Source organism: Centruroides vittatus, unplaced genomic scaffold (assembly GCF_030686945.1).
Source record: "Centruroides vittatus isolate TY-2023 unplaced genomic scaffold, ASM3068694v2 contig_352, whole genome shotgun sequence".
NCBI lineage: Eukaryota > Metazoa > Arthropoda > Arachnida > Scorpiones > Buthidae > Centruroides > Centruroides vittatus.
The window spans coordinates 281,829-305,467 of record NW_027122175.1 but is presented as its reverse complement, the minus strand read 5'-3'; the positions used below and the strand labels follow the sequence as shown (position 1 = coordinate 305,467).

The following is a 23,639-nucleotide window of genomic DNA, read 5'->3' as shown; positions in this document are numbered from 1 at the left end:
TTCTCATCCCACAACTGTTCTGTGTGAATAATTGCTTGCAAAATAGGTTTTGCAACAGAAGAACCTGGAACAGAGCTTTTTGAACAGAATGTGCCAATACATTGTACCCAACTAGCAAAGTGAGGTTTGAACATGGCCATGCACTAAGCCATGATCACTTGCTATAAATTCACTCTCTGGCAACACAGAATTGTCACCACAATCAACAAGTCCTATCATTTCACCAGTAGCTTTTGAAGGTTCTATATGTTTTTGAAGTGTGATTTCATCAACAATTAAAACTCCCTAGTATTCTGTTTGTGGAATAGTCTCCAATTTCGTCTTTAAAATATGAAAAAGATCTTCATCAAATCCGAATTTGGCATTAATGCCTCTGGTATATTAATGCAGTGTAGACTGACAAGGTAATGGCAAGTAATCATTATTTCTCATAAATTTATAGACAGATGGTGACCTAATTTTTAAAAGCAAACAGTCAAGTAACCAATTAATGTCATATCTCATACCCTTATAGTTTTTTTATATGGCATGCTTTCAGCATGTGTTCTACTAAAAGTTTCTGTCTTGGTAGTAAGGAATCAAGTTTATCAGCTGACAACTGTTTTATTTTAAGTTCAGCATTTTCTTGATGAAGTTTGAGATTTTGTTTGAAGAGTTTTCAGTTTCTTCCTATAGATCATCTTTTGCTTTTTGCACCGATACAAATCCTCTTTGACTTTTAACAATTCAGACTGCAAAGCAGAGATTTTATTGACATATAACAGCTCAGGATCCTGTGTAGTTGCTATTTCAGATGTGGAGCATTCTTCTATTTCCTTTTCTACAGTTGTTACTTGGGCATCATGCAAATCTAATGATTGAAAAAAAAAATATCAGAAGATAATCTTACGGTATTTATAAAGAAAGGTGGGCCATAGAGAGAATAGCCCTCTGTGAGTCACAGTGGGTCTCACAAACCCAGCACAATCTTTAGCTAACATTTTTAAATATAAAATGTTCCTTAAAAATATAAAAAATTTATATTCTTCCAACTTTTCAGCCCGATCAACATGCAGTTAGAACATTTTTTTTATTTGACTTAACTTAGACTAGATGTCTTATCAAAAGCTTCCAGTCGAAAAATTTACCGGGAAACTCATTACTTCTAGATATTGCGTAATCACGGGAAAAAATTAAACCAAAAGTAATTTAGTTTTTGCGGGCAAGTTTACCACAGAATGTTTCTGTCAAAACACTTATTCATTTAAATAGCGTCAATAAATATGTGAATTAGAGCTAAATTTGAGCTGAAAAACGACGAAAATAGCGACTATCTAACGTTTGGGTTAATGTTACCCTAGGTATCGAGATGGCGGCTCGTCTCCGATTCCAGAAAAACAGAAGCAAGGAAACAGTGGGGACACACGTTCTAATTTAACCTAACCTATTCTAATAAATTACCATAATATATATTCACCTTTGGTATTGTCTTTTCGGGATTTCTTCCTAGATGGTTCTTTATTTCTTGTGACATCGTGTTGATCGTTTTTGAGGTACAGACTTACTAAGGTATTTAGGACAATTAGGGAAGTTTGATGGATATGCATCTGACGTTAATGCCCAACGATCTCGTGGAATTTCCACTTTCTCTCCATTTATAACATGGGAGTAGGTTTTTAAAATAAATCTACTCGCAAAATGTACGTCACAAACGTAACATTTACTTGTTAGCATCTTGTCGACTCGTGGAATGCATCGCATCCACTCCTCAATCTTATCGCTAGGAACACGGAAGAAATGTCTCTTCTCGTTCGATGACTTGTATCCTGCCTTGCATCCCGGCACAAAGCACGTTGGCATTTTTATGTAGCGTAAAAAGAATAATTATTATAGGTGGAAATCACTGACCTCGGTATACTCTAAGTCCGTAAGCAAGAATAAAGCTCTTCTGCAAACCGAGGCGCCAACTAGTGGCAAATATTCGGGACATTCCAATTTTCAACACCAGTGTTGAGTGTTGAAGTCAACAGTTTGACGTCATCAACGACGTTCCAACTCGACTACGAAGTGCTTAGTTCCCATGATTCCATTCTCAGCAAGATGGAGGACAAGTATATCATTTCTTCTGCTGTTACAGCATTTTGCAATATTTTTAATGACAATGCGATGATTTCATATAAAAGAAAAATGAAACACGACGATGAACTGCTACATGTAAATGTAGCAGCTATGGAAGAAAATAAAAAGAGAAAGAAGGCCAAAATAATAGGTTATGTAGAAGAGGTAGTTCCTTTGTATTCCATGGAAGATTTTAAATCTCACTTTCGTTTGAATCGTTCAACAGTTGAGGTATGTAAAAGTGCTTAAATTATAATTATCTGTTTAGTTTGTCAAATCTTTTACTGTAATTATATTCACAAAGGATAGAAGTGTTTAATTTTAAAAAATTTAATTGTTTCAAAACTTATATAATATATAATTTATATATATAATTTTACCTAAAATATTTCGCTTATGTGGCAAAAGAAACGATACTTAAGCAGCAGTCATCATTTAAGAAATTTTATTTTTTATTTCAGCATTTGATGCAGATGATTATTTCGAAGCCTAATAAAAGAAAGCCATCAATGAAAAGAGAAGATTCCATATTACTATCGTTATGGTTGATTGGCAATCAAGAATCTTTTCGAGGTGTAGCTGACAGATTTGGCATTGGACAGGGTCATGCTCACAGAGAATTTATTGCATTCTGTAAGGATATAATGGAAATAACAGAGAGAGTTATCCAGTGGCCTACAGGAGGAGAAATTGAAAAAACTGTTAGCGAATTTAATGAACTAAGAGGGTCCAACAGTTTTCCCGGAGTTTTAGGCTGTATCGATGGAACTCATATTCCATTTACAGCCCCCAAAAATGAAAAGGTTGCACATTTTAATAGAAAAAATTTCACTTCCGTCATTCTACAGGCTGTATGTGACGCAAAATTAAAATTTATAGATGTCTTTGCTGGTTGGCCAGGCTCATCAAATGATGCCAGAGTTTTCCAAAGAAGTCCTCTCTTTCTAAAAATGAAACATAATCCTGAGATGATTCCAGAAAATTATCATTTATTAGGTGATAGTGCATATCCATTATCCAAAAAATTATTAACTCCTTATCGTGATAATGGACACTTAAACTATATAAAAAAATATTATAATAAAATTCTTAGTTCAACTAGAATTGTTATTGAACAAGCATTTGGACAATTATTTGGAAGATTTAGAAGGCTAAAACATCTACATATGTTTCGAAGGGATTTGATTCCAGAAGTAATTATTACTGGATGTGTATTGCACAATTTGTGCATTTTATACAATGATATACCTCCAGATGCTTGTTCTATAAATGATAATTTTCAAACCAGTTCTCCGAATTTTGGAGAAGAATATCGAGATGGAATTAGCAAAAGAGAGAAAATTGCTAATAAAATATATGCCCATCATAATGGTTAAAAATTATCTACTTTTATTATTTTTTTTCTGCTAATACCTTAAAATCAAGTTTGTAATTATTGTTGTCTGCTATTATGTTGTGAATTTTTAATCACATTGATACCATGTTCATCTGCATTTATAATACTGTATATAATTTAAAATTTTATTAAATATTTGAACCAGTCTTAGGAAATGTATTAATCATGTATTTAACATTTTGTTATTACTTTTAGTTATTTGTAATTGTGAGTTACATAATTCTAATAAACTTTGTTCATTATTGAAAGTGCTTTGATTTTTTGAATAGATGTATTTTGGTAAATCTTAAATACATTTATTAGTAGTCATCAAAACAAAAAAAAATTTTATTAAAATATTTAAACATTTTACATTTTATTTTCGGCCAATTTCAACAAGACATCCGTTAAGTTTTGCATGGCTTTTAGTTTTTCTTCTTCTATTTTTTTTAAATCGTTCCATCGTTGTTGTTCAACTTCTGCTTTCCTTTTGTCTTCTATTTTTTTTTCTTCTAAATACTTTTTAAACCACAATGGTGGTTCATCATCAGTTCTTCTCTTCTTTCTTGGTCTTTCTGTAGATTCTGCTTCTTCCCTTTGGGAATTTGAGGTACTTGGAGCAATTAAATTTTCATTTTCACAAAAATTTTCAGAGGTGGCACCTGGCAAAGAACTTCGAAGGTAATTACCGGGGGGGTTCACATTTGACCTATTTCCATAAACTTCGTGAAATTTATGGAAATATTCCCATTTTGTGGCACCACCACCAGACTGTTTTGATCTGTCTACATTTTTCCTGTACGTACACATTAAATTTCGCCATTTAGAATGGCATTCTGTAGACTGGAATGCGTACCCACTTTCTTTAAGACAATCGGAAATCCTTTGCCACAATTTAGATTTTTGGATTGGTTTGAGGAATTCCTCCTCCATTTCCAATCTTGTTTCTACTAGGAGTAATGTCGCTTGGCGAGTCCATTCATTAGCTTAAAAATTAAAAAAAAAAATCTTTATTTTGAATTCTTTTATAGTTTGCTATAATTTATTATTTACACAAAATCTTTAACATGATATCTGATATAATATACATAATACTGCATACTGTTTTGGTATTGTCAAGAAAATTTTTTTGAACTATTTAAAAAGAATTAATAATTATAAATTTCAACAGAATGTTCCCATTCATTCATTAAAATAAATATCAAAAAATTAATTTATGAACACTTATTCTAATAAATATATATTGTCTATATTTAATATAAAGCTGTTATTTATGTTTACTTGTTCAATTTAAATTGCATTAATTAAAAGAAAATCTCAATATATAATAATTACAAAGTATCCTTACTGTATATTATTATTTAATATATACTTACCAATTTTTTCTGTTCCAGAAAGTTGTACAGACTGTACATTCATTTCTGATCTTTCAGAAGTTGTTTGTTCTATCATTAAATATATATGTAAAAAATTAAATAGAGGAATTTTATTAAAATTTATAAAAACAATAATTATCTATTTGGTTAAATACATTTAATTTGTTATTAATATAAAATATGTACAGTACCTGTAGATGCTGAACGCTTCTGATTCTCAGATCGAAGTTTATTTATGTATTCTAGTAAATAATTGTGATCTGACAAAAACAATGAAAAATAAATTTATTGCTTACTTGAAATGATATTCAATTTTTTTTAAATCTTACCTTCCGTCATCATTTTCGCTTGTTTTTCATCAACTATAAAGTGATAAGTTTCGTTGTCCACAGTAACGTGCATCTCCTGCATTGTCGCCATTTTTTATTCAAACGTCGCTCCAATTACCCACAATTCATTGGAAAGTAGCAGTCAACATATCTGTTGAGTGCTGAGTGCGTTGAGTCAGCGCTGACAACAGCGCTACCTCAACGTTGAAAAAAGGAACGAATTTTAACGAACGTTGAGATCAGCGCTGAGTCAGCGTTGGAAATTGGAATGTCCCGTTAGGCTCTAGCTAAGTTTGAACTATTAGTCGAAAGACCAGTAGGTAATCTACCGACTTTGACCGAAGTCATCGAACGTGTGCCATTACCCAACAGTAGACACGGAGAAAAGTCCTTTTGATGCCCACAACGTGGAAGAGATTAAAACTAGAAAAATCTTCAATTAAACTATCAATTTATAATTTCTTATTAAGATAAGAAAACCACAAACTTTAATTATTTACTTGATAAAATTGTAATTCGATTAAGAAAAATTTTTAATTGAAATATTTTCTGAAAACACACGTTATTCGAAGCGCCCCGTGTGTTCAAAAACAAAATAATAATAATTATTCTGCATTTGTGATTCGATATTTCTAAATTTATAATAAATTTTATTAAATATACTTGTCAATAATTCTAACTAAAACTATTTTGAAATAATTCACAAATTAAATCATTCAAAATTAAAAATTGTGCCTTTTATTTACGGATCCATTTAAATATCCGAGGCGCCCTCTTTTGAATAGATACTGTAACGTGTCGTCTGTATGTTATTTTTTTTTAATTAATTTTTTAAAAATGGTAAGTTAAATAAGCATTTTTTAAAATATTAATTATAAAATAAACAATATATATAATTTATCCGTGTATATTAAAAACTGTTTCAGTTAATATTTCAGAAAAAATAAAATAAAATAAAAATCAAGTTTATTTAATAAAAGTTATAATTTACAAGCAATATTATAGATTCTATGCAGACTATACAGTTCAATTTAACCATATTCTTCATCAATACAATACATTATACACTTAACAACAGTAGTCACATGTCAACATGATAATACATGTTTGCCTTTAACTCCAATTAATTACAGTTATTGAATTTGATATGTTATTATCGCGAATAAAAATATATTAATGTTAACTGACTTCTGACGGTTACTATGAGCAAAATACTTAAATCCACATGATATATTTTGAACCCTTCTGTTAAGACTAGCTTTGCTGGCGATATTGGCTTTTAATAATGTTTTATAGAGAGAAAATTGCATCACCTTACACTGTTAGCACCTGCTAGGATTATAAGTCGTCCGTATATGAACTGAGGTGCTTTCTACAATGAAATATGTGGGTCTACGGATAAGGCACTTAACCTGCATGTTTCAATGTTTAAGAGGAAGTTGAAGTATGGGATCCTGGGATGCCTGATGTGAAAATGGATCATTATTCCTTAGCCACATGCTTCCTGTTGATGCTTGACTTACTTTGTTAAGATTAATTGAAAAGACTTACAGAAAACATTAATGAACACTTTACAGTGCAAAAATTGACATTTACAATGTTTTGTGTGCGTATAATAATTATTCTCTATGCATGACTGTATTTTCATTTGAGGTCTTTAATGTCTAAAAAATTTCAGTTTGCACAATACTAGTGTGTCAGATTATTATTGGGCAAATCCATATTATCGGCTACTTTTTGGAGGATACCAGTGACTGTACTGGATATTCTTGATTATCGGAAGCTATAGCCTATGGGGTTTTTTTTCTGCCAGAGCATACCAGTATGATTGCTGGCAGATAGTATAGAAGTACCGATATATAGTTATTGACATTTGTTTAGTAAGAAAAATTCTATATGTTCGAGTGAGAAGTTTGGACTGTAATAATAAAACTAAACAAAATGAACTGGGTTACTTTGTTGGTCTTAACGAATGCCTTGGCCAATTACATCCGACATAAAGAGCAAATGAGTGGAGACTCCCCTTTTTGTCAAAGGCTGTCTCTCAATGATTGGACAATGCTGTCTGATACTTGTCCATCCTCTCTGTTGTTGTTGTTGTCAAGAAACAAGGTACAGAGAAGTGCTATTGATAATACCAGTATTTTGAAAGGGAAAGGTAAAATTGTGGTTACTAAAAGATCACCATTTACCACCTGGCACTAAATCAAAAATGAGAAATTAGGAAGAATGTGCAGATAAAGATATACAAAATATTTGGAAAATGCTATAAATGCTACAATATAAATATATATATATATATATATATATATATATATATATATATATATATATATATTTATATAAAAACAAAGTAAATACTGGTAATTAGTTGTGTTAAACACTGTTTTTTTAGTTAAGATGTTATTACATTTCTTCAAAACAGAACTTTATTTTTAACTTTGTCACTATATATGCATATTGGCAGTAATTTTTTTAGAAAAAGAGCACTATATACAATATATGTGTGTTATGTATATAACTTATAGAAGCTTTAGAACTCTGTCTATAAAATTCTAAATAAGAAATTTATCGCTGGCAGAGCTAATATTGTACAGTACTATTTTTTGTTGATATTTTAAACTGCTAAAAGGATATACTTTTCAACAAAAGTCAATGAAGTTATACACAGTGCGGCAATTAAATTCCGGGACTGAAGCTATATCTCAGCAACCAGTAGCGACATCTGTTTAAATTTTATGTCATATGAAGTTTGGACATATATGAACATAACCTAAAACTTTTATTTAAATCGGTTGACATTTATCATTGTTTTTGATATTTTGTTTATCAGTTTATTTTGTTACATGTCGGAAAACAATAATGGAACAACGTGCTGTTATTAAATTTCACGCTAAACTTGGCACAAGTGCCACAGAAACGTTCAAAATGATGCAAAAAGTGTATGGAAGTGAGTGTTTATCACGGTCAAAGACTTTTGAGTGGCACAAGCGATTTTTGGAAGGCAGACAATCACTGGAGGACGACAAACGTGTGGGAAGGCCAATAACAATTCGAACAGCAGATTCGATTCAAAAAGTGCAAGAATTTGTATCCAACGATCGCAATGCGACACTGAGAATGATGGAACAGGCATTAAACATTAACAAAGAGACAATACGACAAATTCTTAAAGAAGATTTGGGCAAAACAAAAGTCTGTGCTAAATTTGTTCTGCACACACTAACCCAAGAGCAAAAATTGATGAGACTAGAACATTCCAGAGAGATTGTACGAACAGCAAATAACAGCTCAACCTTCCTCAAATCAATTGTTACTGGTGACGAGACCTGGTGTTTTCAATATGACCCACAAACAAAACGTCAAAGTGCCGAATGGAAGTCAAAATCATCACCTCAAGCCAAGAAAACACGAAAAGTTCCATCAAAAATCAAGACGATGTTCATTGTTTTCTTCGATAGCAAAGGCATCATCCACCGTGAGTTCGTCCCACAGGGTCAAACAGTTACTGTTGCTTTCTACTTGGGAGTTTTACAACGATTAATGAGAAGAATTCGTTGAATTCGTCCAGAATATCGCAATTCTGATGACTGGTGTTTGTTACACGATAGTGCACTGAGTCACACATCATTGATTGTTCATCAATTTTTGGCACAAAATCAAGTCTGTGTGTTGAATCCTTCGCCGTATTCCCCCGATTTAGCACCATGTGACTTCTCTTTATTTCCAAAAATGAAAATGAAATTGAAAGGACGCATTTTTAATGATATTGAAACCATCCAAAGAGAGTCTACGTGCATATTAGAGGCAATACCGAAAATTGAGCTTGAGCAGGCATTTGAATCACTATTGAATCGCTGTAAAAAGTGTATTGAAGCAGGAGGAGAGTATTTTGAATAATTTAATAAAAGGATTTGAATAAAATTGTTTTGTTTCATTTTTATAGATCCAGTCCCGGAATATAATTGCCGAACTGTGTATAATGGAATATTACAGAGGATTGAATTGTTTTCTATATTATTCATTGATACCATCAAAGGTTCTTTAATATGTTTGTTTAGAGATAAATTTTTTAAAAATTTAAGGGTTGTTTTTTTATTTTTGCTTGTATTTTTCTCCCTTACTGTACAAGTAACTTTTAACTAAATTTATCACAAAACTAAGTAATTTTTAAATAATTTAATTTTATTTGCATTAATTATAAAAAACTCTACTTTATCCTTCAAAAATGTGAATGATAAATTTTACAATTAGTCAAATACAATAAGGATGTTTCAACATATTAGATTCTTATATTCTCATTATGTCTAAAGATTTTTCTTATACTGTCAGATCTTTACTGTTTTTGACTAGTATTTTATCTGCATAAAATAACTGAAAAAAACAGTACATTGAGATGGAACAAACTGGTTAAAAGTTTGTTTATATATAAAAACTATATAAATATTTTCATAAAGATTTTGCTCCATTATCAGTTACAAATTTAACATTGGACATTACTTAAATAGCTTTAAAAAACATTTTAAAAGAAAAGTTTTTTCCAAACTTAGAATCTTTTCTGAAAATCAATGTAATAGTGGATACAACTTGTATAAAAATATTAAACATTTTTATAGTATTCATTTTATATTAAAGCCAACGACTGTTGGATTATATTGGGCTGTATTACTGCTCCGACTATAGATGTTTATGTTTATATTCATTTTATTCATATGACATAAACTGCAAAAGTAAATCTAAAGAGTATAAGAAAGAAAAAGTTAATTCTAACAGTGACCACAATAAAAAAAATTAGATAAAATATGTTTTTATTTAGTATACTAAACAAAAAAAATTCATTCAGTTAATGCTTAAATTTATACATCTAGCTATTTCTCTCTTGATTACAGAATTCTTCGAAACTGTTATAAATTTCTCCATCATCTTTGGGAAAACTTTTAGTTATCTAAAACATCTAAATTAAAAAGACATGTTTATGTTTTTATTATAAACTGAAATAAACCAAAATTTTGTTTTATACTTTCTGCTAATTTCATGACATTTATGTGTGTTGCTCATAATTATGTTCCCACATGATGATTTTAATCCAAGATCATGCTTTTGATTTTAGAAAGTTAAGGCATACAAATTAATTTAAATAAGTGGCAGACAAATTTTAAGTAATTTGAAAAGCTTGTAATGAGAGCAAAGTGGAGAATGAGGAGGTTAAAGAGAAAGTGAAGGAAGATGAGGGAAAGGTCTATGTAGAAAGGAAGAGAAGAAAGGTACAGTTATCTAAAGATCCAAGAAGTCTGTTTTGGCTTCCCCTCTTAAGATGTAATTGGATTTATATGAAATGTATTAAAATTTCTTAATTATTCTAAGAAATGTTTCTCATTGTAATAAGGAATGCATCTACTTGAATCTTAATATATTAATATGGAATAATTGTCTTAAATTTTTACTTATGCTGTGCTTTAGAAATGCAAGCTACATATAAACTGCAATCTTTCAATCAATAGACTTTATCTTTTATTTAAAAAAATCTTAAAAACAGTTCAAGGAGTAAGATTGCAGTTTATTTTAGACTTAAGCTAAACCAAACTACTGTATATGTTGACTGATTGAATTGTATAATATTGCTTCTGTTTCAAGATTCAGTTGACAATACAAGTATTTTCAACCTGTTGTCGTAAAATTGTAATTGTTGGAATACATTTTTATTTGATAGACTTCAAATCTATCAAATAAAAATTATGAAGCAAAACTTAATAATTGATTAAAATATAATGTTTAATCAATTTTAAATGAATTTTCTACTTTGTTTTTACCTAAATAAAAGAATGTAAAATTTTATTGTGTTGGATATATAATACAGATCATTGAACACACAATATTATTATTAATTAACTGATTTCAATTATTTATATTATATAGGATCTGTCTGCATTTTCAAATGACAATTTTGATGCTAAGGATTGGATTAATTCGACATTTCAGTTGCCGGAGGCAAAAGAAAATAAGGAGGTAAATTGATATGTTTTTAATTTTAAAAATAATTAAGATTGTTTATAAATATATTAATATAATAATATATTATTAGGCTTATTCTTCTACTTTAGTAATGAAACTTCAGCTTTTTATACAAGTAAGTAGGAAATATTGACATTATTTAATATAAATGTACTAATTATAGATTCAGTTTGTTTGGAAAGTTAGAAATGATAGAATATGAGGATTGGTAATTTAATAATGAGAAATATGTAAATACATGGAATGTTATGTAGGAACTGTTTAGGTCAATTTACAATCCTTCAATGTCTGTAACAGACAATGCTAGAGAGTACATTGCCATTGATGTGGAAGTCAGAGGATGGTGTCAGCAGTCCTAGATTTGCTAATGATCTTCATGGAATAGTCTGTGAAACACACACTCTCTTGAATTGTCCTAAAGTTGAAGTGCTTGGAGAGATTCCTTTATCTTTAGAAACAAATTGAAATCAGCGACTAATTCCTGGTGAGTAAGGAGGCGATACAACAATTTCCAACCCCATTGACAGAACAAGTCCATCACAATGGGTGTTTTGCAAAATAATGGGCAGATTAGTCCAAAAGTGGGACTGATTCTTCTGCACGTCTAGTTATAGATTGTGTTGCAAGAAATTTGCATAAAATTGTGCATTGATGATCTACCTAGGGTATTCTTGGTTAGGATAACATCATCACAGTTATATGCAACAAAAATCATTGCTTTTACATTACTGGGTGCTTATGTGTAAACATGTGGCACTATGTATTAACTGTCCTCTTACAGAGCACTTTCACAGAAGACTCAGTCAAATAGATTGGTCACAGCCCTCAAATCACATGCTTTGAATGTTTGCAGCAAGCAAAGAGAACTGGGAAATTAAAAAAAAATTAATGGCACTTCTAGATGGTCTCTTAGATGGACAGCTTTGAGGACATGCCAAACAGCACCTCTTCCATATAATAGGAGTGATCTCACTGTCTGTTACATCTATAGTCAAATTCTTTTAACTTTTTAAACACAGGCATTATTTTTAGTCTAATTTTTCTCATGGAGATAATTGCACAAATTAAATGTTTTTTAAAATTGTGATATATTTTTTAGAATTTATGATAGGAATGAATTTGTTTTTATTTTTAATTCAAAAACATTATACCTAATGATCAATATTATTTTGTGTGATTTTATAATGTTAAAATTGTTTAAACACAAAAATTGCAAATTATTAGCATTTTAAAATTCTTTTTTAAATCTAGTTCTGTTTACTTTGTTAGACAGTTAGCTGTGATTTTTTTTACTTCAAAACAAAACAAAGTGCATCCTTCTGTTTACAGTAGAACCAGAATTAGAAAAGTTTTAAGTGAATGATCTTTTCTCCCTGAGAGTATCAAGTTTCAACCATGCTAATGCAGCATGGTGTGATGATTAGTGAAAAGAGTTTAAATCTGCATTAATCAAAGGTCAACTGTATATTTTTACTTTATAATACATATAATCAAAGAAAAACGTTAAAAAAATAAATGAAATCGATAAAAACAGCAAAAAGTGTTACTATGTTGTTTTGCTTGGAAATAAAATGCCATTTTAGCCAATTGATTAATTTTCCATGACATTAACTCCTGTAAAATGAAAATGATTGAACTTTTCACTGGATGAAATCAATCCCCTCCATTACAATGTCTATTTGTAAACATTTTAATGGTGGGGACCAGTTCTCTGGCGAAATCTATGTAAAACTTATATTGAATGTGTGATTCAATTGAACTTTGTTTATTATAAAACAGGTTTATAAATAAAACATATATTTAATTAACAGTTTTAAAACATTAAAAAGTTGGCTTTATCTTGTATCCATAAAAATAACTACTTTTAAACCTATTTAGATGAATCCATTCATAAGGAAAGGGTTGTAAAACAACAGGCCAAGTTAACTCATCTCCAGTTATTGAAAGGTTAAGAGAAACACAATAGAATACTCTAAGAAGCATAGAACTGCATACAATTTAGGTAAGAGTTAGGAGAGAGTTAGATATAGATATAGATAAGAAGGCAAAGAGAGCCTGGACTACCCATTTGCGCTTGAGTCTGTCTAAGTCAGAGCATCCTCAGTACAGCTTTATATTCTGATATCTTCACTGACATGTATAAATTGCTGTGGCACTGTTGCTGATTAAGTCTACATATTATGTAAGAAATGGTAGTTTCTCTGCCTTGCCAAATAGCTATTTGGCAAGGCAGAGAAACTCTTGTAGATGTGTACATATGAGGCTTTCACTTACTATGGTTCTGCTGCACCTTGCAATTGTACTCTACAGTTATGCAGCTACTCTACATATTTGGACAAGTCTCTGATAGAACTGTTTTCTGCTTATGCTTACTTAAACTTTAATTTTGAGCCAACATCATTGTTCTAATTTTATGGGTGCTATTGTAGACTACTTGACAGTGTAGAGATGCATTTGTGTTGCTATCGTACAGGTGCCTCACATGCAAAGTGGGACCATATAGTCAACAGGTAAGAGATGTTTTACTGAATATCTTGTATTACGTTCTTGTCCTTCATTCCTGCAGTGTAATTATGTTCTCACTATTAAATTACCAACTGTCATATAATAAAATTATACAGTGAAATGTCAGTTTAATGAAACTTTTGGTTTACAGATATATCTAGAAACCTCCACCAATTTTATATTCATTTCAATGCAACAATGTTTCAGTTTAATGTTTTTTTCATTCAGCAAGTAAAATAATTGTTGAATAATGAAATACTATTCCTAAATTATAAAATTAGGATTATTTAGTTAAATACATCAGTTTAACATAATGAAAATTCTGTATTTTATGAAAGAATTGTTTCATTATAACAAAATCTATAAATGCATAAATCATTCATTATTAGTAAATGATGAATATTATGTCAAACAGTCTGGCAACATTAATTTTAATCCTTAGTTATGGTTTTGTTTTGATGTTATTACTCTACAGTTTATTTCTTTTTAAGTTTATGAGAAAAAATGGAGAAAAACAAAAATGAAAGCAGTTTTATTTGAGGAGAATAATTTGCACGTTATCTAATGTTTTATTACATTGGATAATATACAAAAAGGAATTAAACAAAAAGATGTGCCTGATGGCCTACTGGAATGCTGTGTCACAGATTTTATTGAAAAAACTTTGATTAAAGAAACAACACACAAAAATTAGACTTCTTTTAGCAGAAAATAATGGCTTCAAACAGAAATAACAGTGAAAGAGGCAGGATTCCAACTAATCGGTACTACTACTGTATATGTTATTTTAGTTGTTCGCCCATGATTTTTTTGATAATTTTTTATTACAGATTAATTTTAATTTTAATTTAATATAATTTACATTGTTATAATGTGAAATTTGGTTCCATATAAATACTAATAGATAAATTGCATTTTTTAAAACTTTCTTACTTCAAAAAGTAAGAGATTATTTTATTATCAATAAATTTTTTTAATGTTGCATTTTTGACTGTATTTAAATATAAGAAAGTTTCAGTATATTGAAAATATTTCGATGGTTCCCTCAATTTTGTTATACAGCAGAGCATCAATTATCCAACTCAATTGGGGACTGGGGTTGGTTCGATAACTGAAAAAACGGATAACCGAAAAATATGAAAAAAGTACATTATTAGTATAGTATATTAGTATATCCCATGTAATTAGTATATTATTGATAGTATATCGCTATTAACCTACTTCATGTTGAAGTTTCATCGATGTTAAGCCTAACAAAATTTTTTAAAAATAATAATCGTCACTATTGTATTCTTAAAAATTATTTATTTTGCAAAAATAAATACAAAAAGAAAAATAGAAAATTAAGCCTGGTTTAAATACTGGCATCCCTTTCATGGTCAAGCCAGTGTTGCCAGCTAAAACATGCAAAAATTTAACAAAAATAATATTAAAGTAGCCAAGACAGCCAAATATTGTAGCACCACATCACTAGTGGACATTTGAATTTGCCGACTAGAACGTGGTTGGTTAACCGATGTGACCGTTGATCGGGGATCGAATAATCAATGCTGTATTGTACTGACATTTCATCGTATTTTATTATTTTTAACTTTAAATAATGAAGTCATTACTTTCATATTAATAAAGATAGATGATTTTAATAATTTAATAGCATTTTTCAGACTTGAAGGATTCTGCGAAAGCTAAAATTTTATACATTTTTATTATTTAATATATACCGTATTTTACAGACTATAAGACGCACCTGAATTTTGGAGGCAATTTTTCGAAGAAAAAAGTGCATCTTATAGTCCGTAAAATATGGTAATTCATTAAATTTTTTTAATTTAAATGCTATATTACTATTTCTATGTAACTAATCAAAAAACATTAATAAATTCTTGTATATTTTATTATTATAATTAAATTAAATCATACTTTAAACAAATATAAACATCCAAACCTGATAGTTATATATTAAAGCCAAAAAATTGCCAAATTATATTAGGCTATAGTAGTAGTAATATAGCTTGATAAAAGTCAACAATTGTTTGGTTTTATTATGCTTAACTGTAATAAATTAGTTTTGATAATATGCACAACATATTAAAAATTAATATTATGTATATCATGAAATGAAAAAAGTTAGGTTTTGATTTGTTAGTTTATCATAAAATCATTAAAGTTTGCGGCATATCCTTTCATATATATAAATGCATAATATTGGCACATTTTCTCATAACCTAGACTAATATTAGGGTATCTGAATTTTTCCATTTATATATATTCCCAAGAGATGATTGTATGCTATCAACTATCCAAGATTCACTACATCACAAAACCAATGAACCAGCATAAAAGAACTACTCATTTTGAGAAGCAAGTGTTTTTGTCCATTTTTGAAAGGACATCCTCAGGCTGGTGTTCTAAAATTTAAATTGCACATTTAGAACACCAGCCTGAGGATGTCTTGTTAAAAATGAATGAAAACATTTATTTCTCAAAGTGAGTAGTTCTTTTATGCTGGTTCATTGGTTTTGTGATGTAGTGAATCTTGGATTAATATTAACCAGTATTGGGGTGTTATTTTCTAGAAACTATTTTAATATCCATTTTTGTAATGTTCAATATTTATTAAATATATCTAACATTTCCACTAAAGTTTTTTTTCTTTTTTCTTTTTCCTTTTAAATGTAGAATAATTTATGTATTTATTTTTATACTTTCACCATCATTTTACATACATTCCTGAACCATTTTAAATTTATATTGTAATGTAATCACTTTTTTTTGTTTAGAATTACATCATGTATACAGTATTTACAACAGTTCTTTCATTTATGTCAGTTCTTTTAACATTTATTTTTAGTATAATAAGAAATGCTTACTGGAACTAAATCCGAAATTAAATCTATTTCACGCGAAATAGATTTAATTTCGGATTTAGTTCCAAAATCTATTTTACGAAATTAAATCTATTATTTAAATAGATTTAAATAGGCATGAAATAGATTTAATTTATTTTTAGTACTTTAAATAATCTTTCACTGTCTTGCTTTTCCTTCATTAATTTTGTTTTTTATAAAATTTATTAATAATAATTTTCATAAATAAAAAAATTAAATTCTATTGAGCGAAGGCTTAAATTTAATAAACTAGTTAATAAATGTTAATAAATCCAAAATATTGTTAATGTCTTAATCAGTAGTAAGTATATTCAAAAATCTGTATAAAATTTTTACTGCCTTTGTTTTAGGAAGTAAACAATGCTTTAGAAGTTACTTCTCAACAAGTCATGCAAGTAATTCCAAGGTGAAAATCATTTCATATTTTAATATGCTTGTGAAATGATATATTTTAAATTTTACCAATAATAGTAATGATTTATTTTTATTTATAATTATTGCTTTAATTAATATTTTTAATCATTCATTTTTTAAACAAATAGAATAGTAAGAGAATTGGATGCAATGAGAGAAGAAGCATTGCTTTTAAAAGAACAAATGAAAACTGTAAAAGATGATATTACAAAAGTAATTATAAATATATATAATTTATATTTTCTATAAAAGAATTATTGTAATTATGTGTGTTATTTTTATTGTTAAATATTTTCTAAAAAATATTTTAATTTTTTAGAAATATTTTAGAATATCCATTTTTGAGAACATTATTAAATAAAAATTATCCATGAGTATATATATATATATCTCTCACATTTTCTTCTCATTAGTAAAATGAAAAATTAAATGACAGAGTTACAAGTTAAAGTTTAAATATTTAAGTAAAATACAGTTCTAACCTAACCTAAAGTTAAATATACTAAAAATTCTGTCATAAGAGAGGAGAATAATTAAAAGTACAAGAACTGTATTCAATAATATAGCATATAATATAAAAAAATATTTTAATAAATGAAAAAGTAACCAAAGAATAAACCCAAAAAAACCCTACATATGAATATAGAGAGACCTTGATTATGTTCTTTTAACAAACTAACAAATTGGTTATATTTGGAGAAAATTGAAACTGTGGAAAATTCATTATTTATTATTATTAGTTAATCTAATTAAATATAATTGTGTTTGCTATTATTATATTGCTAGTTTCATCTCAGATAATAATCCCTATTAAAAATTGACAGATACCATAACCAGAAAGATTTAACCCACTCCATATAATTATATATATAATGAAGATTAAAGAGTTAAAGACTATTTAATCCTTATTAAATCCATATTAGGATTAAATATAAGCTATTTAGATTTATTATTTAATTTCTTGTTTATGTGTTGAACATATGTATAAAAATATATATTCTTCAACAGTTAATTACAAAATTAGTTTTTTAATTTATATATAAATGTATATAAGAAAAACCAGAAAAATTTTAACATGTAATTAATTTCAACATTTTATTTAATTAATTTCAATTAAACAATTAAACAATTAATTTCAAATAAAAATTTTATTTGTTTTTTAGTACACTTATGATTTTTTTAATAATATTTTTTAAAATAATAAATATACAGTATTAATATCAATACTTTCTATTAACACGTTCTAATATTTTTTAAAAAATATGAATAACATAATTTTTTTTGAAATGTGGTTAATTTAAATGTGCTAATTATATTTTTGCATATTACTGATGTAAAAATTCATTTTAAAAAATTTCACTTATAAATCTATGATCTTGTTTCTGTTGCTACTTCTAGCTTTTATTTGTAAATTCATGTCAAACATTAATTTTTTTTTTCAAATAAACTATTTTATTAAAATTTCTTACATTTTGCTTTGTAAGTTCATTTTGAAATTCTTTTTACATTAAGATGAAAAGGTTTAAAATAAAACAAGCTTAATATGTAATATGATATATCAAATTTCTATAAAAAATTTTGCTGAATAAACTTATTTACAACTTAGTGAAATATTGTCAATGATAATTCTATAAACCATAAAATGAGAAATTACATTTTGAAATACATTTTTACTCATTTATATATTCAGTTTTTTATTAGATGATTGTTAAATCCAGTAAAATCTTAAATCTTGAATTTGAAGGGACCAAAAAATGGCCAAATTGAGTTGCAGAGAGTTCTACATATAGTAGTACTATAAAACCTGTGTAAACTGGAATTGCACAGTACTGAATATTTTTCTGGTTTGACAACTTTCCATTTTGAACGGGTTTTTTAACATTAAAAAAAAAAATTGCTCTGTTTTGTAGAAGTTTTTCCATTCAGGCAGGGTCTGTTTTATTCAGGTTCTGCTTTGGACAGGTTTTACTATATATCCAAAACAGGAAAATTTTTATTCAGATGCAAAGTACAAAATAATATAATAAGGAACGTAATTCTGTAGTATTGATACAGCTTATTGCTTTTACAAGGGAAACTGAAAATATTTATAACATACTTAGTGACCAAACAAAAAAAAAAATTTATAAAATGTATACAATATCGATATGCTTAAGTTTTGATCCAAAAGAAAGTTATTACGAAAATCTTTACCAAGTATGACATCTTTTAAATGGGAAAGACATATGCATGAATCAAGTAGATGATCATATTTGTAACAGTTATTTTACAATAAGAACATTCGGTATTATCTTCTATGTCAATTCTTATTCCTTTATAAGTTATTGCATTGTTATTTGAATGAAATTTACAGTAAGTAATTTGATTTAATAATTCAGGTTAGATAGTAAATAAGTTCTTAGAGTCCAAGGAATGGTGTTGGCAATGAAAGTAGTATAATTTTTCTTTTTCAAATATGTGACATCTTGCAACTGATATAGATCACTTAGGGCCTGTTTACATTCAATTAGAAAGGCATTTGTGTCTGAGAAACTGCTGACCTCCAAAAGATAGTCCTAGTCAGTGGTGTAGCTACAGTTCTCCGGGTCTGGTGTGGAACCAGATTTGTGAGCCCCTGGAAAAATTTTTCGGGTTTTTTTTCTTGTGATTTTGGGGCCCCCATGGGCCTATTGCTTTCTAGGGGCCCGGTGCGGACTGCACCTATCGCACCCCCTAGCTACGCCACTGGTCCTAGTTGGTTAAGTAGGTATTTGACTGAGATAGGCCAAGTTTCTTTAAAAGTCATCATTTTGTTGATTTGTAAAAGTTTATTATATGTCTGTTTTCTAGTCTTCAGTAAGTAATTCAATTAATTTCGTCCAAAATCAAAGTAAGTTTAATATGAGAGTTACTGTGAGAGGTGATCTACCTATCTCATGTTTAATCAGTGGTCCAGGAACTGAGCAATTTAGATGATAAATGTGTTTAATGAACTAGAGCTCTATTTTTCCATTTTTATCTATCAACACACCTTCCCAGATTGGGAATGCATACAATACACCTGGAAATACAAATGCATGAAATAGTCTGAAATAATTATTGAGAGAAGATATTTTTATCTTGCTAAATAAATAAAGTTTAAAATCTTAACTTTAGTCTCAGTTATATGTTTAAGGTGGAATGAATAAGAGCCAAGTGGAGTAAAGTAGACTTCTAAATATTTGAATTTTGAGGTTATTTCCAATTTAGTGCTTTCCAAATAAAACTTCTCTGATTTTCGTAGTTTTTCTCCTCTATGGAAAATCATAATTTTTGTTTTGTCTGAATTAATTATTACTCAGTTATTCTGGCAATATTCCATGATCAAATTCAGCTTTGCTTGAAGAGCAGAAATGGAACCTGCCATCAAAAGTATATCATTGGCATATAAAAGACAGTTGATTTTTACCAAGGAAGATAATTCTCACTAGTATAAACTCTTGTATAAACTCTGGAATATCATTTACAAATAAATTAAAAAGTATGGGACTTAAAGGTTTACCTTGGGGTAATCCCTTATTTGATGATACTGACTCCAAGTAAAATGAACTTTCATCTATTAGATAGTTTAAATTAGAGAATAGGTGTTTAAGTAAATTGATAAATGTTGTTGTGATTCCTTTACTGCTAAGCTTTGTCCATAAAATGTCATGATCAACAGAATCAAATGCTTTCTTTAGGCCAATAAAGCCAACATATAATTTATTTCTTTTCTTTGAGAGTGATGACTGAATAAGTCCATTTACAATAAACAAATTATAACTGACTCCTCTTTTTCTGAGAAATACACCTTGACAAGGAGATAAAATGTCATATTCTTTAATCCATGATTGCAAACAATTTGCAAGTATAGCCAAAAAAAGTTTTCTAATCACACTTATTAGTGCAATCAGACAATAGTTTGTTGTATTAATCTGCTTCCTTTTTTGTAAAACATTCTTAAACAAATTTCTTTGCAGGATGAAAGAAATATATTATTTGATTTAAATATATTGAATACAGTTAGAATATCTTTAAGGATATTGATTGGGAGATGTGTTAACATCTCATTTCTAATATTGTCTAATCCAGGTGATTTTCTGAGTTTTCTGACAGCAGACTCCAGATGGTTCAGATAGTGAAAAAGGATCATCTAAAATAGGTATATAATTGGAAGGATGAGTATTTAAAGAAATAACTGTTTGAGGACTGGCAAAGTATTCTTTCAAATAGTCTGTCCAGTCTTGTTTCATAATCATGTTTTTTCTGATTCTGGCCTCTAAATTTGTTCACCAACAACCAAAAATTTTTAGTATTTCTTGTATTTTATAGTTGTAAATTGAGTTTAATCATGTAAGATTTTCTTTTTACTTTACAGAAGGATCTATAAGTTTTGTTAGTTTTTCAATAATTGTTTAAGTGCTCTTTGCTTCTAGTATTTCTGAACATGCATAGGGCACAATTCCTTTTCTTTTTTGTCATATGCAGTCCGAGTCAAACCACAATACGTCTAGTTGTGTTATAGAAGTTTCTTAACCATACCACTGTGAGTATCAGAAGTTACTAAAATTTCTGTAATTTTTAAATAAAATCTTAGGGAATCCAAAAAATTCTCTCTTCAGTTCATTATAATATTGGTCAACCAACAAATAAAATCCTTCAGACCTGGCTGGTGTCCATATTATTTGATTTCTTGTTGTTGTTATATTCTTGCATTTTTGTATTTTTAATTTTATTGCAATTGAAGTTGGGAGACGATCTGAGCTAAACTTGTCCAAAAGTTTGAAATCTTCAAGATTGTCTATCAAGTTTTCACTTAATATTGCCAAGTCTATCACAGAAATGCCAATTAGGAAAATAAAAGTGTAGCTAGCTGGGTAGTCATTGATACAACATCCCTTATATATAATCTGTAGGATTTTATTAAATCTCAGTATTTACTTCCTCTTTGATTTACCATCGGATTGTTGGACTCATGAGAATTTTGAAATATTGTATTAGGACCATTATAGATATTATCCAGTTCATTGCCTATTCTTGTGTGTCACCAATTATTATTAAATCCTCATGAAGAAATGTCTGAATGAAGATTCCAAGTCAACCAATAAATGATTATAGCTAGATATACTTAGATAAGAAAAAATTATGATTAAACTAGAACAGCTTGTGTGAGAATTCTTGTAAGTTTAACTATCAGATATTTGTATTGTTACTAGCTTGCCAAGATGTTGAGTGATTATTAATATCAGACCCCCATATGATCTTTTTGGACCAAGAAGTTTTTTGCAGGCTGTTCAAAAACTATGAGATTTGAATTAAATGCCAAAATCAATTTTATAATGGAGTATGTCAGCCATGCTTCATTAATTGCTATAGCTTGATATGTCTCTAAAATTTCTGAAAATTCTGCAATTTTAGTGTTAAATTTAGCGAGCCTTGACAGTTTCAGGAAAAGATTTTCAAGATTAAAATATTAATGGTTTCAATAAATTTGTCATCATTTATTGTCGTTCAAGTCAGAGATTTCTCTAAAAAAGTCTCAATTGTTTGCAATTTACTAGTGTCTAAATTATATGTATACTTCTGGTTTTTGATCATCAAACAATCTGCATGTAGGTAAGCAGTTTTGTTTTGCAATTTTGCTTCTTTAAAAAAAAAAAAGAGAAGGTTTTTATATAATAGTCTGGATCTTGGCCAAATCATCAAAAACTCTAATCTGAGAATATAGTTGGTTGGCCTGTATTTTTTTTCATATTTTTGAAAATTAATTTCTTATCTGTAATATTCTCAAGTTCTAACACTATTAACTTATTTTTGGTTACATTGCAGCAGATTCTCCAAGGAATATTTTTGCCTTTTGGACGACGAATGCAGTTCAGGAAATCTTGAACCTCATTTGTCAGTTCTCTCTCGTCTCCATTTAAACTCAAAATAACTAGGTTCTTTTTAGAATCGTTATAAAAAGGGTCTAAATAATAAAGGTGAAGAGAAAAAATCTATCATTTCATACCTTTTTAAACAAAGTTAATTGTTCTATTTTTTCTTCTGCTCAGTTCAGACGTTCTTTGTATTCTATGTGTAAATCTGCCAGCCAATCAAATTTAGAAGACAATTCTTCTAGTTTAGTCAGGATGACTTCAAAACTGTCTTCAAAAAAAGATATCATACTTTGAGGAGCCATAGAATTTGTATTTTCAGATTGAAAATAATCTTCTAGTTGTGAGGCCTTTAATGATGGTTTACTTGGTGAATGTCGTCGCATTCCAAAGGACAGTAAGGTTTTCAAGAGAGGAGATGGGGAGGTGTCCGTGACATCAGACTTGGGTTTGGTTCTATTCCACCAATTAAAAATAAATAGAAAATTATTAGTTTCAACTCAAATAAAGTAGAACCCATTGTAAAAGTAGTATTTTTTTAAACAACTTGAAGTAATAAAATGCAATTTTGTTAGCACTGACTTCTCAAGCTAAAAACTCACCAACACCAAGGCGAATTAAACAATGCCCCCCTATATGAAGATGTAATAATAATTTAAATAAATATCATAAATTTTGGTATACCAAAATTACCTCTCTGTGTTACACTGAATTTATTCAAAAAACTAATTTTGCATAATACATTACACCAAATTTTGATATTTCTACTA

At 28.8% G+C, this 23,639-nt stretch overlaps 3 protein-coding genes across 3 annotated transcripts in view; 2 read left to right on the top strand and 1 right to left on the bottom strand.

Annotated features, from left to right (window-relative positions):
- Positions 1–2,741: 2,741 nt before the first annotated feature.
- Positions 2,742–3,473, top strand: LOC136974689 (uncharacterized). The gene has a single exon (XM_067269631.1). It carries the CDS (start codon positions 2,742–2,744, stop codon positions 3,471–3,473), a length of 732 nt encoding a protein of 243 aa, XP_067125732.1.
- Positions 3,474–3,802: 329 nt separating this feature from the next.
- On the bottom strand, positions 3,803–5,451 carry LOC136974671 (uncharacterized). Its single transcript, XM_067269613.1, has 3 exons — positions 5,040–5,451; positions 4,849–4,917; positions 3,803–4,458 (listed from the first exon to the last, which is right to left on the bottom strand). The coding sequence occupies exons 2-3, from the start codon at positions 4,889–4,891 to the stop codon at positions 3,842–3,844; spliced, it is 660 nt and encodes a 219-aa protein (XP_067125714.1). The 5' UTR covers positions 4,892–4,917; positions 5,040–5,451; the 3' UTR covers positions 3,803–3,841.
- Positions 5,452–5,919: 468 nt separating this feature from the next.
- Positions 5,920–23,639, top strand: part of Cog7 (conserved oligomeric Golgi complex subunit 7) — a 44,213-nt gene continuing 26,493 nt past the window's right edge. The window contains exons 1-5 of the mRNA XM_067269588.1: positions 5,920–6,017; positions 11,094–11,183; positions 11,260–11,304; positions 16,933–16,988; positions 17,125–17,209. Coding sequence (XP_067125689.1) covers positions 6,015–6,017; positions 11,094–11,183; positions 11,260–11,304; positions 16,933–16,988; positions 17,125–17,209 — 279 coding nt within the window. The 5' untranslated portion in view covers positions 5,920–6,014. The remainder of the gene's footprint in view (positions 6,018–11,093; positions 11,184–11,259; positions 11,305–16,932; positions 16,989–17,124; positions 17,210–23,639) is intronic.